This window comes from Amyelois transitella, chromosome 14 (genome assembly GCF_032362555.1).
Source record: "Amyelois transitella isolate CPQ chromosome 14, ilAmyTran1.1, whole genome shotgun sequence".
In the NCBI taxonomy this organism is placed as follows: Eukaryota; Metazoa; Arthropoda; class Insecta; order Lepidoptera; family Pyralidae; genus Amyelois; species Amyelois transitella.
Window position 1 is genome coordinate 8,877,610 of NC_083517.1, and position 23,079 is coordinate 8,900,688.

The 23,079-nt window shown below is 36.6% G+C and overlaps 2 protein-coding genes across 3 annotated transcripts; both read right to left on the minus strand.

The window, feature by feature from the left end:
- Window positions 1-4,293: 4,293 nt before the first annotated feature.
- LOC106132436 (GRIP and coiled-coil domain-containing protein 1) lies at window positions 4,294-15,659 on the minus strand. 2 transcript variants are annotated; one of them, XM_060947644.1, is made up of 12 exons: window positions 15,514-15,659; window positions 15,316-15,415; window positions 15,009-15,110; window positions 14,434-14,537; window positions 13,787-13,932; window positions 12,513-12,595; window positions 11,006-11,178; window positions 10,204-10,423; window positions 8,718-9,103; window positions 8,005-8,208; window positions 6,468-6,577; window positions 4,294-5,157 (listed from the first exon to the last, which is right to left on the minus strand). In XM_060947644.1, exons 2-12 carry the CDS (start codon window positions 15,398-15,400, stop codon window positions 4,908-4,910), a joined length of 1,863 nt encoding a protein of 620 aa, XP_060803627.1. In that variant the 5' UTR covers window positions 15,401-15,415; window positions 15,514-15,659; the 3' UTR covers window positions 4,294-4,907. The 2 variants fall into 2 exon arrangements, with proteins under 2 accessions (XP_060803627.1, XP_060803626.1); XM_060947643.1 differs by lacking the exons at window positions 4,294-5,157; window positions 6,468-6,577 and having other exon boundaries at window positions 7,769-8,205.
- Window positions 15,660-17,620: 1,961 nt separating this feature from the next.
- Window positions 17,621-22,541, minus strand: LOC106132431 (ELAV-like protein 1). Its single transcript, XM_013331843.2, has one exon. The coding sequence runs from the start codon at window positions 22,187-22,189 to the stop codon at window positions 21,107-21,109; it is 1,083 nt and encodes a 360-aa protein (XP_013187297.2). The 5' UTR covers window positions 22,190-22,541; the 3' UTR covers window positions 17,621-21,106.
- Between the last annotated feature and the right edge of the window lie 538 nt (window positions 22,542-23,079).

Consider the following 23,079-nt stretch of genomic DNA (forward strand, 5'->3'; position numbering starts at 1 on the left):
AATGGCAGCGAATAGTCTGTGGCGACATGTCAAACGTCACACGCCACCAGCCATTCACAGCGCGTATGCCAAATCGCGATATCAAAGATTTCACGGATTAGAGCATAATATTGTCGACTCCAACGCAACATTGTTGGAGCCGCAGTTCCCCAGGTAGAACACCTAGCCTGGCCAAAAGATTTTCCTTTTGGTGGTGGTCAAACTCGTATCATTACTCTCGCTACACGTAGATTGTGGTCATGGGTAGACTCCCAAGCTCCTCTTACCAGGTGAAGTGAGGATGCAACCGGGTCTAGACAAGGAAGATGATGGTGAATTGTGTGATGTACATAAATTCAAAATTAAGTAATCTTATATATAAAATTCTCGTGTCACAATGTTCGTTCCCGCACTCCTCCGAAACGGCTTGACCAATTCTCACGAAATTTTGTGAGCATATTGAGTAGTTCTGAGAATCGGCCAACATCTATTTTTCATACCCCCTTAGTGTAAAACAACCCTTATCACTAAGGGGTATGAAAAATAGACCCTTAACATATTTTTTTTACTAGAAATTACTTAAAAATTATTTATATGGCAAAACAACGTTTGACGGGATGTTATGTAAATTGTTCCACAGAATTCGGACGCGTCCCAATCCTAGGTAGGTACTTTACCAAAGAGTTTTTAATACAACTCGATTTCGTCCTAGAATCAATCGCTCGCTCGATTAGTGAAGTGTCCATTATTAGTAACTACGTACGTAACTATTTTCTCTCATCAATTTCTAAGAACTGGCCTCTCGCTCTTAACAAGTTAGTTGGCAAGCCGGTCAAGCCTCGAGTGGTGAAACTTGTTGTGCTTCACATCGCCATATTCTTGGCAGCCGAGATTTAATTACAAGGCTTTTGAAACTAATGTATCAGTTTTCTGTTCAACACATGGCAGCGATGCTGTGATGTAAAAAATTTACACTCAATTAGAAAATCAAGCTTACCCTTTGCTGTTAATTGGAAGTGTTCCGTGTGGTTCCCGGGTGCCGTGTGGTTCCCGGCACCAATACAAAAAAAGAATAGGACCACTCTATCTCTTTCCCATGGATGTCGTAATAGGCGACTAAGGGATGGGCTTACAATCTTTGGATTCTTTTTTAGGCGATGGGCTAGCAACCTGTCACTAGTTGAATCTCAATTCTATCGTTAAGCCAAATAGCTGAACGTGGCCATTCAGTCTTTTCAAGACTGTTGGCTCTGTCTACCCCGCAAGGGATATAGACGTGACCATATGTATGTATGTTAATTGGAAAAATATCTTTTTTAACTGTAAAAACAGTTTTTCCAGATTTGGACAGATTACTTAGCACACATTCATGGCACACCAAGAACTTATTCTTCTTTTTTCTGACATTAATGCTGGTTACATCCCCACCTCTCTTGAGAGACCAGGGATCCATCTTTTAACCATGATTGTGAATTAGGTAGATTTTTACACGAAGCGACCTTCTGACCTCCGCAACCCTATGGATGGATGGATGGTAAAAGCTGATTCTTATGATATCCACTGGAAAGAGATGGGCTGATCCTACTCAAAAGTGTCGGGAACCACACGGCACCAGAGACGGAGAACGGACCACAATGTAGTGCATCATTAAAAAACGTATTTGCCTATGATTGTCTTCACATAGATCCGGCTAGTTCCCACTAGTTCAATTGGTCAGTTCAATCGTTGAACTAGTGAGACTTTTTTTCTCAGTAGTTCAACTTAGTACAATCCTCCCGAAAAGTTGAACTACTGAGACAAAAAAGTTGTACTCACCACTTTTTATATGACAAAATAAGAAAGTTACGTAGAAATGTATTGAATGAAAAATATATATATATTTTTATATTTTTAATAGAAACTGAATACACAACAGGTTAAAAGAGGACAAAAGGTTTTCGGTAAACTTTTACGGCGAACGAAGTCGCGGGCAAAAGCTAGCATGTATATATATTATGTACATGAGGTACCACGATTAATTTTTTTTGCACCAATGTAAGTGTAACATGACGATGTACTTACATTGGTGCAAAGAAAATTAATTTATTGACGACGGTCAATGTTTATTGAACAATAAAGAATTTACTCACTTAAGTACTTGTCACCTACGCCTACAATTTAATGATTTAAAACACATAAAATGTCAGATTCATAACCATAAACTCCTACAGCATTTGTACAAGTCTAGAAGCAAAACAAAGGGAGTTATCGCCGGCAGGCATATACTCGTAGACCTGGATATTGTCCCGCAAAACGTACGTATAGACAATGTAAAGTGTGGGGATTTGGCCACGGGCCACACGCGGGGACAATGAGCCGATTTAGGGACGCGCCGTGACGGGAAACATTAAGATGGCTTTGCGTCACTCAATGGGAGTTTCCTGCTATGAAGAATGAGTGGCTATCAGTGAGCCATGCGAGAGGTATTGTGTGTGTGCGAATGTATATAGGTTTAATCGAAATGTCTGTGCATGAATATAATTAACCTTAGCCTTTTTATGTTTGTAAGTTTGAACTAAAGGTATTTGGTAGGAATTTATAATAATTATCTACTAGCTGTCCCGGCAAACGTTGTTTTGCAATATAAATAATACTTAAGTAATTTCTAGTTAAAAAAAATTTGTTAAGTATGGACAACCCTTATCACTAAGGGTCGAAAAATAGATATTGACCGATTCTCTGACTTAGGTACTCAATATGGTCACAAAATTTCATGAGAATCAGTCAAGCCGTTTGGGAGAAGTAGGTACGGAAACGATCATTGTGACACGAGAATTTTACCTATATTTATAATATAAGATCCCACAAAAAAATTTCATGTTAAATGTTGCCAATACGAGACCATATAGCTCGCACTGTCAAAAAGTTATCAGATCTCGTGTAGAGCCAAATTTCTAACCCCACATGCTCAGCCCTAAATCGATAAGCCCTAATTTTACACTCAAGTTACGGGGAAATACTACAGCCATAGCTCGTACTGCGTAGTTCGTAGCGCGTAGCAGAGTTTTGCCACTATAATCTCGTAGGCGTGCAAACCGTGGACGTAACTGGCGAGTTGGCCGCACGGAAAGAGTTCAAAAGATTGAATAGATTTTTAAGCTCAAGCCCATATGACGAATAGCAAAAAGTCCGTGCGATCGAGGGAGGTTATGTTTTCGTTACCAAATCGTAAAAAATCGTACAAAGGTTGCGGAGGTCAAACTAAATGTTCGTATAAAAACCTGACTGACTGAAAATCGAGGATCATGATTACAGGCGCACTCCAGGCTTCTCTGTAAGAGATAAAGACGCCAGGAAAGATGATACACACATACATACATAAAATTACGCCTCTTTCCTGGAGGGGTAGGTAGGCAGAGTCCACGATCCTTGCATACTTCTTAAATAATATTTTTATCACATTCATAACTCTTTTCATGCAAGCTCGTCGATTTCGGGTACATTTGACCTGACCTTTTGTCAGAACGTTCCTGATTTTTTATCAAGATGATTATTCTTTCTAATTAAAACCCATTTATTTGCTGTGTAAATAAGTTTTATTTCGTAGTTCACTCTAATGCATAATGATATACTACCATTTCCAGACAAGAATAATTGTTGGAATTTCTAATAATGTAAATAATAATAACAAAACAAAAAAAAACTACAAAAATAAATAATTATAGAGGAATGTGTGTTTTTATACCTTATTTATTATATGTATGGATTATGTGCACTGGTATCCAAGAGTCAAAATATATTTGCATAAAATAAGTCTTACTTAACATACAATAATCCATAATAATTCAAGACTTTCAGCCCTAGGAATTGACAAAGCGACATACCTATTTTGCTTTTGCTTCAAACTCTTGTACTCTTGACCTGACCTTTGCCCAGGACGTCCCTGATTTGATCAAGATAGGTCATCTAAGACTTTCCTTTATTATTCATTCAATCTGTACACTAACCATTTCCTTCAATACACCTTGTATAGGTTAAATAATGACCTATGGAGCTAAAGTACTATATAATATAAATGTTTATTCCTAGATGCAATTTTTTACCTAGACATGTGCAATTGTGCACCTGTATCGAAAAGGCCGCTGTTAGGATTCCTAAAATTATAGTGGCAACATTGCTATGTGCTATTTCATGTACTGTCTATGAATGTTTGTCTGTTGCGGCGATTTAAGGTTGACGCTCCCGCGTCTTTTCGTTCTTTATGCCTTGTATAGGTACAAGGCTTGAGTGTAACTATTTTATAAGACAATAAAAAAACAACTTTAACATCACACCTACAGTACGCTATCCAAGAAGACACTTTGTTTTTTTTTCTTTAAAATAAAAGTCATGTAAGAATTAGCAAGAACTAATCAATGCATACGGTAAACGAAACGCATGCAAAAACTAAGTCTTCACAAGTTTTATCTTGTTCAAAATGGTGATTTAACGAACTTGCTAAAACTATACATGCGGCGGCGTAAAATCTTTAAAAAATAAATAAATATATGCAGGACAGATTACACAGATTAAGTTAGCCTCTAAGTAAGTTCGGGACTTTTATAAGGAGATACTAACTCAACGATACTAAGTATAAATGTAATATTAACACTCGCTTAACGAAAAACATATAATTTAAAATCCACTTGTTAGTAAGTAAAATATACTGTATTCATAATTTTGATTGTATCCTTAACTGTTTTGTATTTGTTAAAATCAGGTCCTCATATTTTATAATAAATATATATATATATATATTATATAAAGATCAGAGACCCAGCCCAATCGGAGAAAGTTCATTTCTCATCATGGCCTGACCGGAATTCGAAACCGGGACCTCCGGTATCACAAGCGCACTACCGCTGCGCCACAGAGGCCGCCATAAATATAAAGTTATCACGCTAATCGTTTCACAAAATAGCCAAAACTTGATTCTTCTCGTTGGTAGTAAAATGTAGCACAGCGGCTATAGCGTTCAACATATGTTTTCTGCCAGCGTAATCCGTAGACATTAGATACGCCATCACTACGTTCTTCAGGTATTCCAGATTAGCGCCTTCACGGGATTGAATTCTTCTCAATCTGTCAATTTCTTCTTTCAGAGTGCGAATCACTTCTTTGAACCGCTCTTTCTCGATGGTAGATTCGCGCTGGCAGTCTCTGTGAAAAAAAAATTCGTTAAAATATTCCGAGACTTGAGTTACGAGATACTTACTCAACGATGCTGTATTTTATAATATATATATTTATATAGATAAATATCCAAGACCCAGGCCTATTAGAGAAAGTACGCTTTTCATCATGCCTTGGCAGGGATTCGAACCCGGGACCTCCTGTGTCAGATTTTATAATAAATACTTACTTATATGGATAAACATCCAAGACCCAGGTAAATCAGAGAAAGTACGGTTCTCATTATGCCTTGACCGGGATTCGAACCCGGGGCCTCCTATGCAGATTTTATAATAAATAGCTATAAAGATAAACATCCAAGACCCAGACCAATCAAAGAAGGTTCGTTTCTCATTATGCCCTAGCCGGAATTCGAACCCGGAATCCACTGTGAAACAGTCAAGAAACCGTCATGACCGAAATGGCTGTTGTATACGAATGACTACCAAAAAAGGGGTTCCGTTTTTGTGATTTAGCTTGGGATAAGGTACCCATAGGCATAGAATGGCGTTGGGATTTGTTCAGAACATGACCACTCTTTCCCAGGGATCATATAAAAGGCGACTAAGGGAATAGGCACATTCATCTAGTGCGGCCTTGACCATGACTCAATATGGGTTAGATTCTCCTGCAAAGGTTGCGGTCAGACGGCAGTCCCTTCATATAAAAACCTGACTCACCCAATCCGGTATCACAGTCGTAGGGACACTCTGAAAAGGTGATGTAACCGGTGAAAATAGGAGAAAGAAAGACTTCTTAAAAGCAAAAACGCAGTTTGGATCTACACAGACGAAATCGCGCTAATTTAAATATACAATAAAATATTATTTTGCATCTATTGAAGATGTACTATTTGAATCTCAATTCTATCTTTAAGTCAAATAGCTGAACGTGGCCATTCAGTCTTTTCGGGACTGTTGGCTCTGTCTACCCCGCAAGGGATATAGTCGTGACCATATGTATGTATGTATGTATGAAGATGTTTTCAAGAAATACGTATACATACAAACACATACATAATTATGATCACGTCTATATCCCTAGCGTGGTAGACAGAGCCACCAGTCTTGAAAAGACTGATAGGCCACGCTCAACTGTTTGGTTTAGTGATAGAATTGAGATTCAAATAGTGACAGGTTGCTAGCCCATCGCCTAAAAGGAGAATCCCAAGTTTATAAGCCTATCGCTTAGTTGCCTTTTACCACATCCGTGGGAAAGAGATGGAGTGGTCCTATTCTTTTTTTCCAATGGTGCCGGGAACCACAAGGCACTTTTCAAGAAATTAAGCAAATTATTACCTGAACTGCCCTTCAAGTAAATGCTTCTCCTTCCTCAACTGAGATATATCTAAATCCTTTCTGGCCAACTCGTGCGCATAGTGTAACATATGCGGTGGAGCCGTCACATCCTATAAAAAAATTGAAAATTATATTATTTAACACCGTGTGTGGGGTTAGTTACGGTCTGTCTGATTCCGGACTTCCTTCTCAAGACTTTTTACGCCGTAAGGCACAAAAAAAGTACAAAACAGACTCTAATAAACCAAGAGATTTAAAAAAGCACATAAGGCAGCCTAACAGCTTATTTCCAGGTTTTTACCTTAAAGGCTCAAACTTACATTAAACATCCTCTCTTTCCAATGACCGATCATTTCTTGTTCGTATATAATTATCATACATACATACATGTCACGTCTATATCCCTTGCGGGGTAGACAGAGCCAACAGTCTTGAAAAGACTGAATGGCCACGTTCAGCTATTTGGCTTAATGATAGAATTGAGATTCAAATAGTGACAGGTTGCTAGCCAATCGCCTTAAAAAAGAATCCCAAGTTTGTAAGCCTATCCCTTAGTCGCCTTTACGACATCCATGGGAAAGAGATGGAGTGGTCCTATTCTTTTTGTATTGGTGCCGGGAACCACACGGCACAATTATCAGTCTCTTCTAATGAAGCCGTATAGCGATCACGTTGAATTTGAACTACCTTATCGATACTTTCACGTCCCAAAGTCCTTATAAAAGTAAAAAAGGCAGCCTAATTAAGCCTTTAAGGCACATCGCATACTCTAACTCAGTGCTAAGTCAGCCTTTTGTAATATTCTCATACTTACATTCAACACCCCCTCTTTCCAATGTCCATCTTCGACGCTCACTTTTCTTGACCTGTCGTTTCTCGCTCGTATATAATTGTCAGTCTCTTCCAGTACAGCCGTGTAACGATCACGTTGAATTTGAACTACCTTATCGATGCATCTTATAAAAGTAAAAAAGGCAGCCTAATAAAGCCTTTAAGGCACATCGCATACACTAACTTAGTGCTAAGTCAGCCTTTAGTAATATTCTCATACTTACATTCAACACCACCTCTTTCCAATGTCCGTCTTCGACGCTCACTTTTATTGACCTGTCGTTTCTCGCTCGTATATAATTATCAGTCTCTTCTAATAAAGCCGTATAGCGATCACGTTGAATTTTAACTACCTTATCGATACATCTTACAAAAGTACAAAAGGCGGCCTAATTAAGCCTTTAAGGCACATCGCATACTCTAACTTAGTGCTAAGTCAGCCTTTTGTAATATTCTCATACTTACATTCAACACCCCCTCTTTCCAATGTCCGTCTTCGACGCTCACTTTTCTAGACCTGTCGTTTCTCGCTCGTATATAATTGTCAGTCTCTTCCAGTAAAGCCGTGTAACGATCACGTTAAATTTGAACTACCTTATCGATACGTCTTATAAAAGTACAAAAGGCGGCCTAATTTAGTCTTTAAGGCACATCGCATACTCTAACTTAGTGCTAAGTCAGCCTTTAGTAATATTCTCATACTTACATTCAACACCCCCTCTTTCCAATGTCCGTCTTCGACGCTCACTTTTCTAGACCTGTCGTTTCTCGCTCGTATATAATTGTCAGTCTCTTCCAGTAAAGCCGTATAACGATCACGTTGAGTCTGGACTTGCTTCTCGAGACTTTGCACGCGAGTCTTTAGATCTGATACTACTTCTTTGTGATAGTCTTGTTCGTTTCTCATCTTCTAGAATCAGAATATTGATAACTCTTAATGACTATTTTACAAACTTGGGATTCTTCTTATTCTTAGTCGATGGGCCAGCAACCTGTCACTATTTGAATCTCATTTCTATCATTAAGCCAAATAGCTGAACGTGGCCATTCAGTCTTTTCAAGACTGTTGGCTCTGTCTACCCCGCAAGAGATATGGACGTGACCATATGTATGTATGTATGTAAAATTTTATACAGACAAAAAAAAACATACATAAAAACAACATCCTTCCACAATACCTGTAGGCTTATAAACTTGGAATTCTTCTTTTTGTCGATGTGCCAGCAACCAGCTTCTATTTAAATCTCAATTCCACCTTAAGCCGAACAACTGAATGTGGGCTTTCTGTCTTTTCAAGACTATTGTCTACCCCGCAAGGGATATTGACGTGATTATATGTATGTACCTATGTTATTATACGTTCCTAGGTCACGGTCACATTTTTTTTTCAGATAAGTATAAAACTCCACAAAGACTTACCTCTTCATACAGCTTCAAAGTATCCGCTTTATCCTGCTTCTCTTCGTCCAATAACATTTTATACGTATCAATCTTTTCCTTCAATACAGCTATCTCAGTCTTTTGATCCTCAAACTCACTATTATCAACCACATCACACTTTTCATTCTGCGCTTTATACATTTCAAATTCAGATTTGACTTTCTCCAAATCTTCTTTGCATTTCGTATGTACATTTTCGTAGCCTTCTATAGTGAAAACTGTTGTTATATCTATGGGTTTGCCAATCTTGTCGTTTTCAACTATCAATTCTTTCTTCAGAAGGTGTATTTTGTCTATTAACGTTTGCAGGTACTCGCTATCCGCCAGCTTCTCTGTGTCCGTTTCGCTTACTTTTGATTCTGCGACTGAAATTGTAAAGAAATATGTAAGTTTCAAAATGCACTTGTCAGATGTTGTGATGCGAATATACGTACATACAGTCACGTCTATATTACTAGCGGGGTATACAGAGCCAACAGTCTTGACAAGATTGAAATGCCATGTACAGCTGTATTTTTATTTTATTTTCTTCGGAGAATATACAGTTATCATCAACAAAGAGTTACTTATTAACAACTAAACAAGAATCACATATTCTCGCATGTAAAAATCTAAATAAATAGTCTGATAAAAAAAATGACGTATCTTGATCAAATTAAGGACGTCCTGGTAAAGGGTCAGGTCAAAAGTACCCGAAACTGTCCAACTTGCATGAAGAGTTATGAATGTGGATGAAGCGAAGGAAGTATGCAGAGTCGTGGCAGTGGCGTGGAAAGAGGTAGTCTCTGCCTACCCCTTCGGGAAAGAGGCGTGATTTTATGTATAAATAATAAATAAAATAAATAAATAAATATATACGGGACAAATTACACAGATTGAGTTAGCCTCGAAGTAAGTTCGAGACTTGTGTTACGATATACTAACTCAACGATACTATATTTTATAATAAATACTTATATAGATAAACATCCAAGACCCAGGCCAATCAGAGAAAGTTCGTTTCTCATCATGCCCTGGCCGGGATTCGAACCCGGGACCTCCGGTGTCACAGATAAGCGCACTACCGCTGCGCCACTGAGGCCGCCGTCATGTATGTATGTTTGAAAAAAATGCGACTTTATACCTATGCGGCACGACCAAATATTTAACTTTATCGTACCTACCTAGCAATAATAAAGTTAATTATATGAGCCGTGTGGTCCCCGGCACCAATCCAAAAAATTATAGGACTACTCCATCTCTTTTCCATGGATGTCGTAAAAGGCGACTAAGGGATAGGCTTACAAACTTGGGATTCTTTTCTAGGCGATGGGCTAGCAACCCGTCACTATTTGAATCTCATTTCTATCATTAAGCCAAATAGCTTAATGTGGCCATTCAGTCTTTTCAAGACTGTTGACTCTGTCTACCCCGCAAGGGATATAGACGTGACCATATGTGTGTACATATTATGTATAAAACTTGCCATAGTCAGATCCACCGGCCGCCATTTTGTCAATAATCCTGCCATTTAGCGAATCCCTCAATTGTTGTATGAGTTGTTGATCATGTCTCCGTCTCAGGTCATATTGTCCAACGGTCTCTGACAGTTCAGCTAACTTGCCTTCTAACAAAGCCACCCGTTCTTCTTGGCGAGCGCAGATTTTACGAGCCGATTCCTCGGCGCGTTTCGCTTTTATTTGTTCCTGTAATATACAAAAATAAACATGACATTACATATAATCACGTTTACATCCTCTGCGAGGTAGACAGAGCCAACATTCATCAAAAGAATGAAAGGCCACGTTCAGCTGTTTGGCTTCATTATAGAATTGAGATTCAAATACTGACAGATTGCTAGCCCATCGCCTAAAAAAGAATCCCAAGGTTGTAAGCCTATCCCTTAGTCACCTTTTACGACATCCATGGGAAAGAGATGGAGTGGTCCTATTCTTTTTTGTATTGGAGATGGAGTGATCCTATTCTTTTTTCTATTGTTACTGGGAACCACACAACACATATACCAAACAATATATGTTAAAAAGTCACCCGTATGCATAATTTTATCGAAATCTACGATGTTTGGAAATTTAACTGAAGTATTTTATATGTGCCTTATGTCTTGCCTATGGATGCCGTAAAAGGCCGCTGAGGGAAAGGCTGCAGGCAATGGGAAGCTCATTGAATCTCAATTCCATCATTAAGCCATGCAGCTGAACTTGGCCTCAGTTTTCGTTCTTTGCAATACTATTGGCTCAGTCTAAATAGCATACCTATATAAAGCCTACCTCTCTAATAGCAATAGAGTGAGACTGCTCCAACAAGGCCAATTTTTGTTGTAACCTGACGAGTTGCGCAGGAGTCTCTATTGTTCTCGCTTCGGCGCGCTGCAAACGCCTTTGTGCCGCTTCTAGAGAACTACTTAAGTCTCTCACGCGTTTTTCAAGCTCCGCTTGCGAGGCTGAAAGATGTGTAATATATACATACATACATATGGTCACGTCTATATCCCTTGCGGGGTAGACAGAGCCAACAGACTTGAAAAGACTGAATGGCCACGTTCAGCTATTTGGCTTAATGATAGAATTGAGATTCAAATAGCACAATTGCTAACCCAACGCTTAAAAAAGAATCCCAAGTTTGTAAGCCTATCCCTTAGTCGCCTTTTACGACATCCATGGGAAAGAGACGGAGTGGTCCTATTCTTTTATGTATTGGTGCCGGAAACCACACGGCACAAAAAATGTGTAATATATATTTAAAAGTGTCTGTGTTCGAATGTGTACCGTATCCGAATGGTTAACAAAAGGTGAGTTATGTCGGTCTGATCTCCCAATTATAATACTAACAACTATTCATTATAATACTAACGGCCTCTGTGGCGCAGCGGTAGTACGCTTGTCTGTGAAAACGGTGGTCCCGGGTTCGAATCCCGACCAGGGCATGTTGAGAAACGAACTCTCTGATTGGCCTACGTCTTGGATGTTTATCTATATAAGTATTTATTATAAAATATAGTATCGTTGTATTAGTATCTCGTAACACAAGTCTCGAACTTTCAGGCTAACTCAATCTGTGTAATTTGTCTCGTATATATTTATTTATTTATAATTATTATCCCAACTGATCCACTCAGAAATATTTTCTATTCAGTTCTGATCATCCGTCCCCCACTGAACGGGGAATCAGAATGGAATAAAAAATAATTAAAATAAAATGAATCCACTAGGCTATCAGATTTTGGGGTTCAGATCGGAATTACACCAAATAGGTTATAGTTCTTATATCATTACAGTCGTGAGTTACATTAAGGCCTGACAGTTAAAAATTGCTAAGACCTCAGCATAATCGGAAAAATTGAACCTAGAACCCTTAGGTGTCCTAAGATTCACGAACACAACATCTATGCCACAGGCAGACAAATAATAATCTGATCAAGTTCCAAAACGAATGAATGTTGCCATGAAGAAATCTTATCAAAGTACACAAAAATTATAAAATAGATATTTCAAACTATGAAGAACAGTGCTGTGTGGTTCCCGGCAACAATACAAAAAAGAATAGGACCACTCCATCTCCTTCCCATGGATGTCGTAAAAGGCGATTAAGGGATAGGCTTATAAACTTGGTATTCTTTTTTAGGCGATGGGCTAGCAACCTGTCACTATTTGAATCTCAATTCTATCATTAAGCCAAATAGCTGAACATGGCCATTCAGTCTATTCGAGACTGTTGGCTCTGTCTACCCCGCAAGGGATATAGACGTGACCATATGTATGTATTAAGAACGTTTACCTTGTGATTCAGAATCATTGACCATTCTGTCCTCCAATTTCTCCTTCGTTTTCCTTTCTGTGTTTAGTTTAATGTGTAATTCCCTGTAAAGTAAAATTGATAGGTGAAGCATATCAAAAGATTATGTCAAAGATCCTACCAACAATCTCACATAAGAATAAAAGGGTCTATAATAAAAGGTCACGTTCTAAAGAGGCTAATAACTTCAGTCTATGAAAGCCAATATTTTGCACATTTTAGGTATATGTACTTGGTACAGTAGTATACTTTTATATCTATACTAATATTATAAAGCTGAAGAGTTTGTTTGTTTGTTTCTTTTTACGCGCTAATCTCAGGAACTACTGGTTCGAATTAAAAATTCTTGTTGTGTTTAATATACCATTTATCGAGGAAAGTGAAAAAAACGGGGAAAATAATTATTCCTTGAGGGCCCTTCAATGATGCCCAAAATAACTATTCCACACGGACGAAGTCGCGGGCACAGCTAGTTTTTTTTATATAATAATAAGAGTGCGTTTGACCTCAATCTACCTGGTGGTAAGCAAGGTGAGGCCAAAGGTGACGCACGCAAGCTCAAATAGCGCTTATTCACTCTTGCCTTGAAAACCCCCAAGTTGTATGTATCGAGGAAGAAAGATGCGGGGAGGGAATTCCAAATCGCAGCCGTTTGCATACATACAAAAAATCACGCCTCTTTCCCGGAGAGGTAGGTAGAGACTACATCTTTCCACTTGCCACGATCTCTGCATACTTCCTTCGCTTCATCCACATACATAACTCTCTTCATGCAAGCTCGGCGGTTTCGGGTGCACGATAAAAGATTTCGCGAAGAGTGGAAATATCGACCATGTACAGTTGGAATTTCTGCCCACGCTGCGTCGTCCAATGCTTGGAATGGTGTGGGAGGAATTAAATTATGCAATTTCAGTGCACACTTTCCCAAGTGAAGCCTGTAGAAGACTATGTACTATATTTAATTTATTTATTATTTACATATATATATAGTGCCGTGTGGTTCCCGGTACGAATAGGAAAAAGAATATGACCACTCCATCTGTTTCCCACGAAATGTCGTAAAAGGCGACTAAGGGATAGGCTTATAAACTTGAGATTCTTTTTTTAGTTGATGGGCTAGCAACCTGTCACTATTTGAATCTCAATTCTATGTTAAAGCCAAATAGCTGTACATGGCCTATCAGTCTTTTCAAGACTCTTGGGTCTGTCTACCCCGTAAGGGATGTGGTTATATGAATGTTTGTATATGCTCTTACTTCAGCATGGCCATGTGATCTGCCCTCTCCTTCTCTCTCTCCTGTATTTCATATGCCAGTTTAGCTTTCCAACTGTTGATTTCTGTCAAATGCTGTTGAACTAATGCTTTGGTCTCTTCCCTCATGGAAGTCAGCATATTTTCATACTGGAATTTAGACACATCACTATTAGAATGAAGTTATAACCTTAATCTAATAATTGATAGTTTCTGTGGTGCAACATAGTGACCTTGTGTGTGATAGTAGGTCCCAGGTTCAAATATCAGCCAGGGCATCATGAGAATAAACTATTTCTGTTATGTTTAAATCTATATAAGTATTTATTATAAAATATAGTTAACACAAAATACAAAGTAACTCTGGAACTTACTTTTATCTCATTTTTTCATCAATTTATCTCATATATATTTATTCATTTAATTTTAAGTGATATATATATTTAAGCATTTTTTCCACAAATTATTATATAATGCACCTTCTTCATAATAAAAATCAAATTGTTATCATTTCTTGTAAATGAAATAACATGGATCTGTGGACTACATCTTTCCCTTTGCCACTTTCCCTGCCTAACTCTTTCACTTCATCCACATTCATAACACTCTTCATGCATGCTCAATGCCTATTAAAATTATCTAACTACTAACCTTGTCCCTGGTAACTTTTTTGTCTGCCTGAAATGCTTCCTCCATTCGCGCCTTTTCTGCAGTTAATGTGGAAAGGGACACTGTAAGAGCCGCAACTGAATCATCTGCAATACAATGTTTACATCATACATAAAATCATGTCTATATCCCTTGCGGTGTAGACAGTGCCAACAGTCTTGAAAAATCTGATAGGACACATTCAACTGTTTGGCTTTATGATAGAATTGACTTTCAAATAGTGAAAGGTTGTTAGCCCGTCAACTAAGAGAGGAATCACAAGTTTGGAAGCCTATTCCTTAGTCGCCTTTTACGACATCATTGGAAAAGGAATAGACTTGCCCTTTTACTTTTCCTATTGGTGTCGGGAACCAAATGGCACTGCCGGGAACCACACAGCACATAACATTTGTTACTAATAATGTTAGTAATATTGTAAATATGACATAACCCCTCTACTTTTGCAGCACGCGACGGGTTATGTCATCATACATCAGGTACATCAGGGTCCATAATTGTGTACACAAAACACCATACAGTAATTACACAAGAAGCAATAAAATTGATTGATTACTAACCTCCTCCACCTTCACTTGGAGTATCTGTCTTGTTCAAAGCTTTCAAACTGATTTCCAAGGCCTCCTTTTCCTTAGAAAGTCCTTTATATGCGGCAACAACATCTGAAAATGGAGATTTAATTTTGATTTAAACCAGGTGCCAAACTTTCACCATTACTTATTTAAGAAGAATTTCACACAATTTCGAAACGAAAATATTCTTCGCAGCAAATAACAAATTTGTCATTATACATTGAGTAGGTAACGTCCTAAAATCGAAAACATATGGTTGTTTGTAAATTAATATGAATTGTTTCGAAACACTTACCACGGAGCCTAGCTTCGTATCTTTTGATTTGGTCAGCTTGTTTAGTTATTGTTGATATCAACTCTGGTTTTGATAAAGAATCCATCTTTATTTTCTATTTCTGTAAAGCAATAATAGAAAGACAATTTTGTAAAAGTTTTCATTGTACATTTTTTGCGACTTCCTAAGTTGAAAGGCCAATTTAATGTGTTTAATTACCTGGATGCAGTTGCTGTTACAGACAATACAATGGTTTTTTTTTATAATTATTGGCGATTTTATTAATTATTTAGATGTTAATTGGATTTTATTAGAGTTCACAAATGGTTCACAAGTCTATCGACAACACAAATTCCACCTGACAATTGTTGTCATACTGACATTGTTTTGTTTTGACTTGGACTTGACAGTTGCTCAAAATATTTCCACCTTTTTAAGACTTCGTTCCTACATGCAAACAATAACTGGGCATCATCATAGCTTTTTTGGAGAGTCTATGCGATCGAATTCTCAGATTTTTCCCACAGGAAGCTTACCATGGCGTTATAGCTACTTAAATACTTTTTCATAGTTATATACCTATACTTATTGAAGATTTTCCCTTTAAAACTGGGAGTATATTAATTATACAGCTGCAGCGATACAAATGTCGGCTGCCTAAAACCAATCTGTGATGCTAAAGTTCACAGCATATTTAGTTAGAATTACTTTTAGGTACTAGTACATAGTGCATTTTCCTGTATTCGCTTTCTACTACACCCACAGAAAAAGGCAACTGTGATGCTTTTCTCTTCTACCGGAAACCATTACAGCTGCTAGATAGTTACTGTGTTATACTATACTATGGTCAATTGCTTATCCCGGTCTCCTCTTCAGAGAGGTGAGTATGCAACCGAGACTTAAAGCTAGCTAGGAGGAAGAAGACTATATATATGGCACGTAGGTTCTTTTGGAAGGGAAACAAAGCTACTGGACCGATTATGATGAAATTGAAAGAAAGCTTGATCGACCCACGGAAGCGAAGCCGCGGTAAAAACTAGCTAACTGTATAAAAATAAGTACTTCTCATAGGTAGGCAGTTTACAGTTTTCGAACAAATTTATAGTAGGTTAGGTACCTACTATAAATTATACCTAAGTAAGTATTTCGTTTACCCGGTTTGCTCAAAAAAATCATTAAATGAATTAACAGCATCATCCCATTTAAATAGATAAATACTTCGACCGCACCTAAATATTTATTCCATTTCATTGAGAAACAAAACGAGATCAATTTTATGTAGCATCTATCTCGTGGGCCCCCTTTGAAATAAATATAAAAACGGAGAACGTGGCTAACAACACAATGCATGGGTGCAATGAACTCGAGATGAAGGGTGGCGGGGTGACACGCTTTCGTCCACCCCTCGCTAACCACGTGGGTGAATAGATTTTGGATAGCCAAATTGGAACAAAGGAATACAATGGCGATTTTTTTGAGTTTCATATTTTTATAACAATCTCAACTTGAGCAGAGACCTCCGTGGCAGGTGTTACCTTAGTGATTACATCCTCTTTGGGTTGAACTACATTTTATTAAGTATGTCCCAAGCCATATTTTTTTTAAAGGAAATTTTCTTATTCTAATTTTTTATCATCATTCCAGCCAGACGCATGAAGACCACTGTAAGGACTTAATCAATTTTTTACCCCAATTGGAAGCGGTCTGCATCCAGCGTCTTCGCGCAACCTAAAAATTAACTAAGTATTTAGGTAGATACGTGAAGTATTACTGACTTGTATTATTCACGTCAGATTACTGAAGAGAAGACCAATGAAAACTTAATATAGTTACTTATGATCAAGTCCATGCAGTCCATGGTTTGGGTGGTAACATAGCACGACAAACTGATTGCAGAGTTAGAACTACGATGGAACCTTTTGCTCAGATTCAAGTATAAGGTGTTGAGATTTCAACCAAGACTCGTGCTGAAGTGAGTCTGATATGAATGAGCCTTTGAATACTCCGACAATAGTTTGGCCTACGCCACCATAAGTTTACGTCTTCTGGTGACTGGACAACAGAACTTATCGTCCACAAATTAGTCTTCGTTTCCTAGGGACGCTTCAGCTTAATTTTCGAAGGCGTTGCCACCTCAAAATGTTTGTGTTTGATGTTATTTCTGGGTAGCTATTAGGTACTTTCAATTTTATAATAAGGACTCTTCTATTAGAAAAATCTTACCGGTTTTTTTAAATATTTCAACGGACCTTCCAAAACTATCTTCGCTAGAAACGGTAATACTTGTGATATAAATAAAAGAATATTTAAATATATTATTGCTAATGTCAATATTTAATGTCTATATCAATATTTCCTACATCAGATTACATTCGTTGACATTAAAATTAAATGTAAGTAAGCCAAACATTTATTTTCACGATCGGCAATTTGTACTCTGTCTTAAATTACCTCTATCTACGTCCTAGGCCAAACTTACATTACCCAAACCTGCCCAATGTAAAATAAAACAAAAAACGAAACTAAACCAAAGTTAAATGGATAAATAAGTATACACTAAACAAAAGAAAAAGTTAGTAAATTAAACTGAAACTATTCTAACGCAAAAATGGTTTCTCGACACAAAATAACGATAATGTGACGAAAAGGCGAGTCATAATTTAGGTGTAACATGAAAAGGCCGTGAAAAAATTCACAATATTGCGATTATTGGGCAGACAAAGACTACCTTCGTTTATCTAAAAACAGTTGAAATTTGCGCGAAGAGAATAATTATGTAATCCTTAATCCAAATTCTTATAAAAGGTCTCACCAAAACTATGAGTCGCAATTTCGTCCGAAAATGTAAACGAAACAAAATGGGACAGGTGTGTAAATGACATCAAACGTACACTTCGGTGGAGATACATTAGCTAAACTTCGTTCCAATGAAAATATCTGTCAAACCTCCACTTTATATAGCCTTCCCAAAACCAAATGTAGGTATGACAAGGATGACCATTTAAAATATCCAAATGACAGATAATTGCTTGAAATGAAATACATGTATTCATTTTATAAATGGACGACACAACATCAAACTTATCTGGAAGTGCCAAATCTTTCGTACGCGACTTTAGATACTTTTGCTAATGAGATTACAAACTCGGCAAAAACTTTACATCATAAATTCAATTGTTCATGCAAAAAAGTAGGTACCTAGTTTCTTAACTACCTACTTTACACCTACATTTTAACCAAAAGGGTTGCAGGGGCTATTTAGCTTAGTTATGTTGAGCATGTCAGTCATTGTTATAATTATACTAACTACTTCTAATTTATTGGATCCAAGCTTAATATTGTAGATACCTAATTCATCAAATAGTCCTTAATTCAATGGAATAAGGTATAAAATCAAATAGTTCACAATTAAATATATAGCAACTAGAAAGTTAAAAGGAGTAATATTACTATTACTGATCATGGCTATACAACAACAATCTAAGCTTAATAATAAAAAGAATGTGAAAAACATAATCATTCACTTATCCCTGCTAAGTTGAAGATCATATTTACGGGAAATTAACTATAACACGTCCAAAAGATCAAGCACATTCCATTCAATAAAGTATTTATTCAGAGCTAACATTTTTGACTAGTTTCGTTACACACCATTTAATATTGTTGTTTTGTGTGCTTTATGGTATAATCCTAGGTACTTAGTTAACCAAACACCACACAAACATAATTTAAACTGAAAACTATGCTATGTTTAAATTAGAGAACACAGTTTTAAATACTTAACATATAGGTACTTAAGAGATTAAGCTTGCGCAAAATATATGTGACTAGTTCCGCATAGTTAAGTACTTTCAAATAAATAATTAATCTTAAATTCAAACATTTATCCTTAAATATAAAATGAATTAAACAAGTACTTATTCAAAATGCATCATACAAGCCCATCTGTATTCAGAATTTCTGAAATCTGTAAGTTTTGTTAATGATATGCTTTAAAGATTATCTATGAATATTTCAACTATTTATGTAGTAATACAGGACTATGTACTATATAATAATAAATAGGACGATACAAATCATTTAAATAGGTGTATGCATTACTGGATAAGGAATTACTCAACTAATTTCAAACTTACACTAGGTGTTCAATATATTAATTATAACATCAAATGAAATCTATAAGTTATATCTATTATGATTATAATAAATTATGTTTACATTAAATTGAAAAATTACTTAAATATAATAATAAATAGCGACGATTATACAAATTAATTAGAGAGACAATATCATTATGTGAAAGTCAAATATTAATTTATATGTATGAGTGAAAGTAACTTTGGAAAAATTGGAAGTGATTATACAATTTGTAGGCATTTTTTTTGAAAATGCAACTGTTTCACATATTTCAGAACTGGCTCCACTTATAAGATAGTTTTTTTCTTGACTTTCACTATGTACATTTACTGCACTCACAATTACAAAATTTTGTCAAAATGTTGATCAATAGCAAAAAGTCATTTAAATATGTCATGGTCCATTAACTTCATAATTTAGATTGAGATTATTTTCATGTAGTCAATTAACCAATTGTTAAGATTATTACGAATATTCTAAGGAAATTACTAATTACGTCCTATAAGTAAATATAATCGATTTTAAATATGATTTTGTGCAGAAGTCGAGCTCCAAATTGGATATTTTGAATATTGATATAAAATGTTACATATAAACCTTATACTGCAGAACATATTATATGAAGTAAAGCTATGGAAGTATTCTATAACCTTTGTTTAAAATAACAAAGAGCATGTATTTAATCAGTCATATTACTTTGACATCTTTGGTAGACTATAATTACCTACATTTCATGAATACATAAATGCAATTTTTATTGCATATTCTGTGTGATAGTCTCAATTGCACTGGTTTTAATTAAATTAATATATTTTTTAACATACTTTTACTTATAGTAAAAAGATTTTTTATTGCACTGACAAGTCATTATTGCCTGATTGTGAGTAAGTCTTTCAATATAGTTATCATTTTGCTTATAATTAATCATACCATTTCCTTCACTTGCATATTCAAAGCAGAATTTGTGTAGACCAGTAAATAAATAAAAACAAAATATATAAACACACAGAAATACAAGTAGATTCTACTTATATTAAGCTCCATGAAATTATATTGTATTTTGATTATTCGTCTTGTAATTAGACTACTGAACTTCACATATTTTCAGAAAATCAGCTGAATAAACTAGTTACTTAATTAAGATTGCTTAGGTATGTATTTAAACAGTTCTATTCTGTTAAACTTTTAATATCAGGTAAGTGTGTCATTATTAGTAAGACACTTTTAGTGGGACAATTACGAAATTTCTAAAATTTTTATGAGAAAAAGAAATTGCAAATTAATTGTGATGATAAACTACTATAGTTTACCTTATTGTGTTCAATAAGTTTCATACATAAAACTTGAATATTTCTCCATGCAACTTTGGTTTTAATATGATACATCTGAAAGTTCACTCTCAAATGATTCCTTCATCTTTTCAACATCATTCTCATTAGACTCTCAGTTAGGTAATAGAAAAAAATTATAAATTTACTGGTCTTGAAAATTAAACTTATATTTCTAATATTGTAGTGTAAATGTGATGCCATTCTATTGTTTGTACTTCGTCTGCATGTGCCATGATTACCATCCCACACAGTGATCCAATTTTCACAGATTTTAAACCATGACAATGGCAATGATCAACATTTTTCTATTAACTATTAAATTTATTGACTAGAATTTTAATAGTTTAAGATTTACTCTTGTTTGTTTTGAAACTGACCTGAAGAACTTGGCCATTGAGCGAGTAACCGTTTAGTGATTGGATGGCAACCACGGCATCATCATAATTAGTCATAGTGACAAACCCATAGCCTTTGCACTTATTGGTCGTGGGATCTCTTATAATTTTAACACTTTGGACGGCACCAAACGGGCCAAAAAGCTGCCACAGCACACTCTCCTCGGTATCAGCTCCAATGTTGTATACAAAGATACACCAGCCGGAACCACCCAACGCATTACCTTGGATCAGGGGATCGGCTAATGGAGAAAACCTTTGAAGACCTTTGTTGATGGCCAAAAGAGCCTTGCCTGCAGGTCCTACGAAGCGTCGGGCAGCTGTTGGAGCCAAATATGCAGCTAATGGAGCTAAAGCCTTGTTTTGGTTGCTGGGGTTGTTTGCACATTTAACTGTTATTGGCCCAGTGCCTCCAGGTGGTATGGTGCCATTCAACTCACGGATTGCTGCTTCTGCTTCACATCGCTGGTCATAACGAATGAAAGCCACTCCTCTTGATGGACCCTGGATAGAAGACTCTTCTGCTCCCACCTGCAGCAGATGCCCAACATTCACATTTTCATGGAGAATTCGCGAGCTGATGATGCTCCCATATGGACTGAAAAGCTTCTCTAACTCCTGCTGTGTCATGTGCTTTGGTAGACCAGACACGTAAAGGTTGGCGCCCTTGATGGCATCCGAACTAGGGCGGGCATATGAAACTTTGATAATTTTATTTTGCAATCTTAAACCATTCAGTGTATTCACAGCCTTTTCAGCATCCTCTGCTTTATGGTAATTGACAAATGCATATCCGAGGCTCTGCCCATTCAAAATGTGGTCGGGGAAGACTGTCACTTTGTCTCTTATTAGCTTGCAACTTTCTACTTCGCCGACGCTCGAAAATAATGACCGGATCTCTTCCTGGGTCATTGTTTGTGGTAAATAGTTAACAATAAGATTGGTCTTTGACTCGTTATTGCACGGCTGCAACTTACTACCATTTTGCGTGGGTTGATTCGCGTTTACGGTGTCAAGTGCATTGGCCATCATTTTCACTTCTGTGTTTATACCGAAAAAGGTAAAATGGCACTATATGTGATGATCAAAGTATCAAAAGCGAAATACTCCAATCAGACCATGAGTTTCACTTTAACTACGACAAAACCACTCCGCGTTGCTTGAAAGCATATGCAAGGTAAGAAAATCAATAAGATGCCAGTTCACACTTCAGCTGTACTTATCCTGTTTTCGGTGTTACGGCACCGAATCCGTTGAATCAAACTATAATCAAGAACACAAATAAACCTTAGTTTATTAGATCTTACAGAGAATATTAAAGCAAAGTGAAAAGGAAATCAACCAAAAATCTATACGACTCGCGACCTATTCTCGTAAATTCATTTCTTTCACTTCACTTTCTTTTTAAAATGTTACCAGTATATTTTAGGTTATCACCCAGAATTTTCGAAATAATGGAGAGTCAATCAGAAGGTTCGTTCGGATCATACATTAAATTAAACACCACGTCAAAAACTATAAGTTATTAATGGTAGGTATAATTTTAATTTATTTTCATTGTTATAGACAACCTTAATAAATAAAATAAATTAATTAATATAAATATATACGGGACAAATTACACTGATTGAGTTAGCCTCGAAGTAAGTTCGAGACTTGTGTTACGAGATACTAACTCAACGATACTATATTTTATAATAAATACTTTTATAGATAAACATCCAAGACCCAGGTCAATCCGAAAAAGTTCTTTTCTCATCATGCCCTGGCCGGGATTCGAACCCGGGACCTCCGATGTCACAGACAAGCGTACTACCGCTGCGCCACAGAGGCCGTCGAATTAATGATTTGTATAATGGCATTTCTTTACAACTCAATAGGATTTAATATGATTTATATTAAAAAACTTAAAGACTAGAACA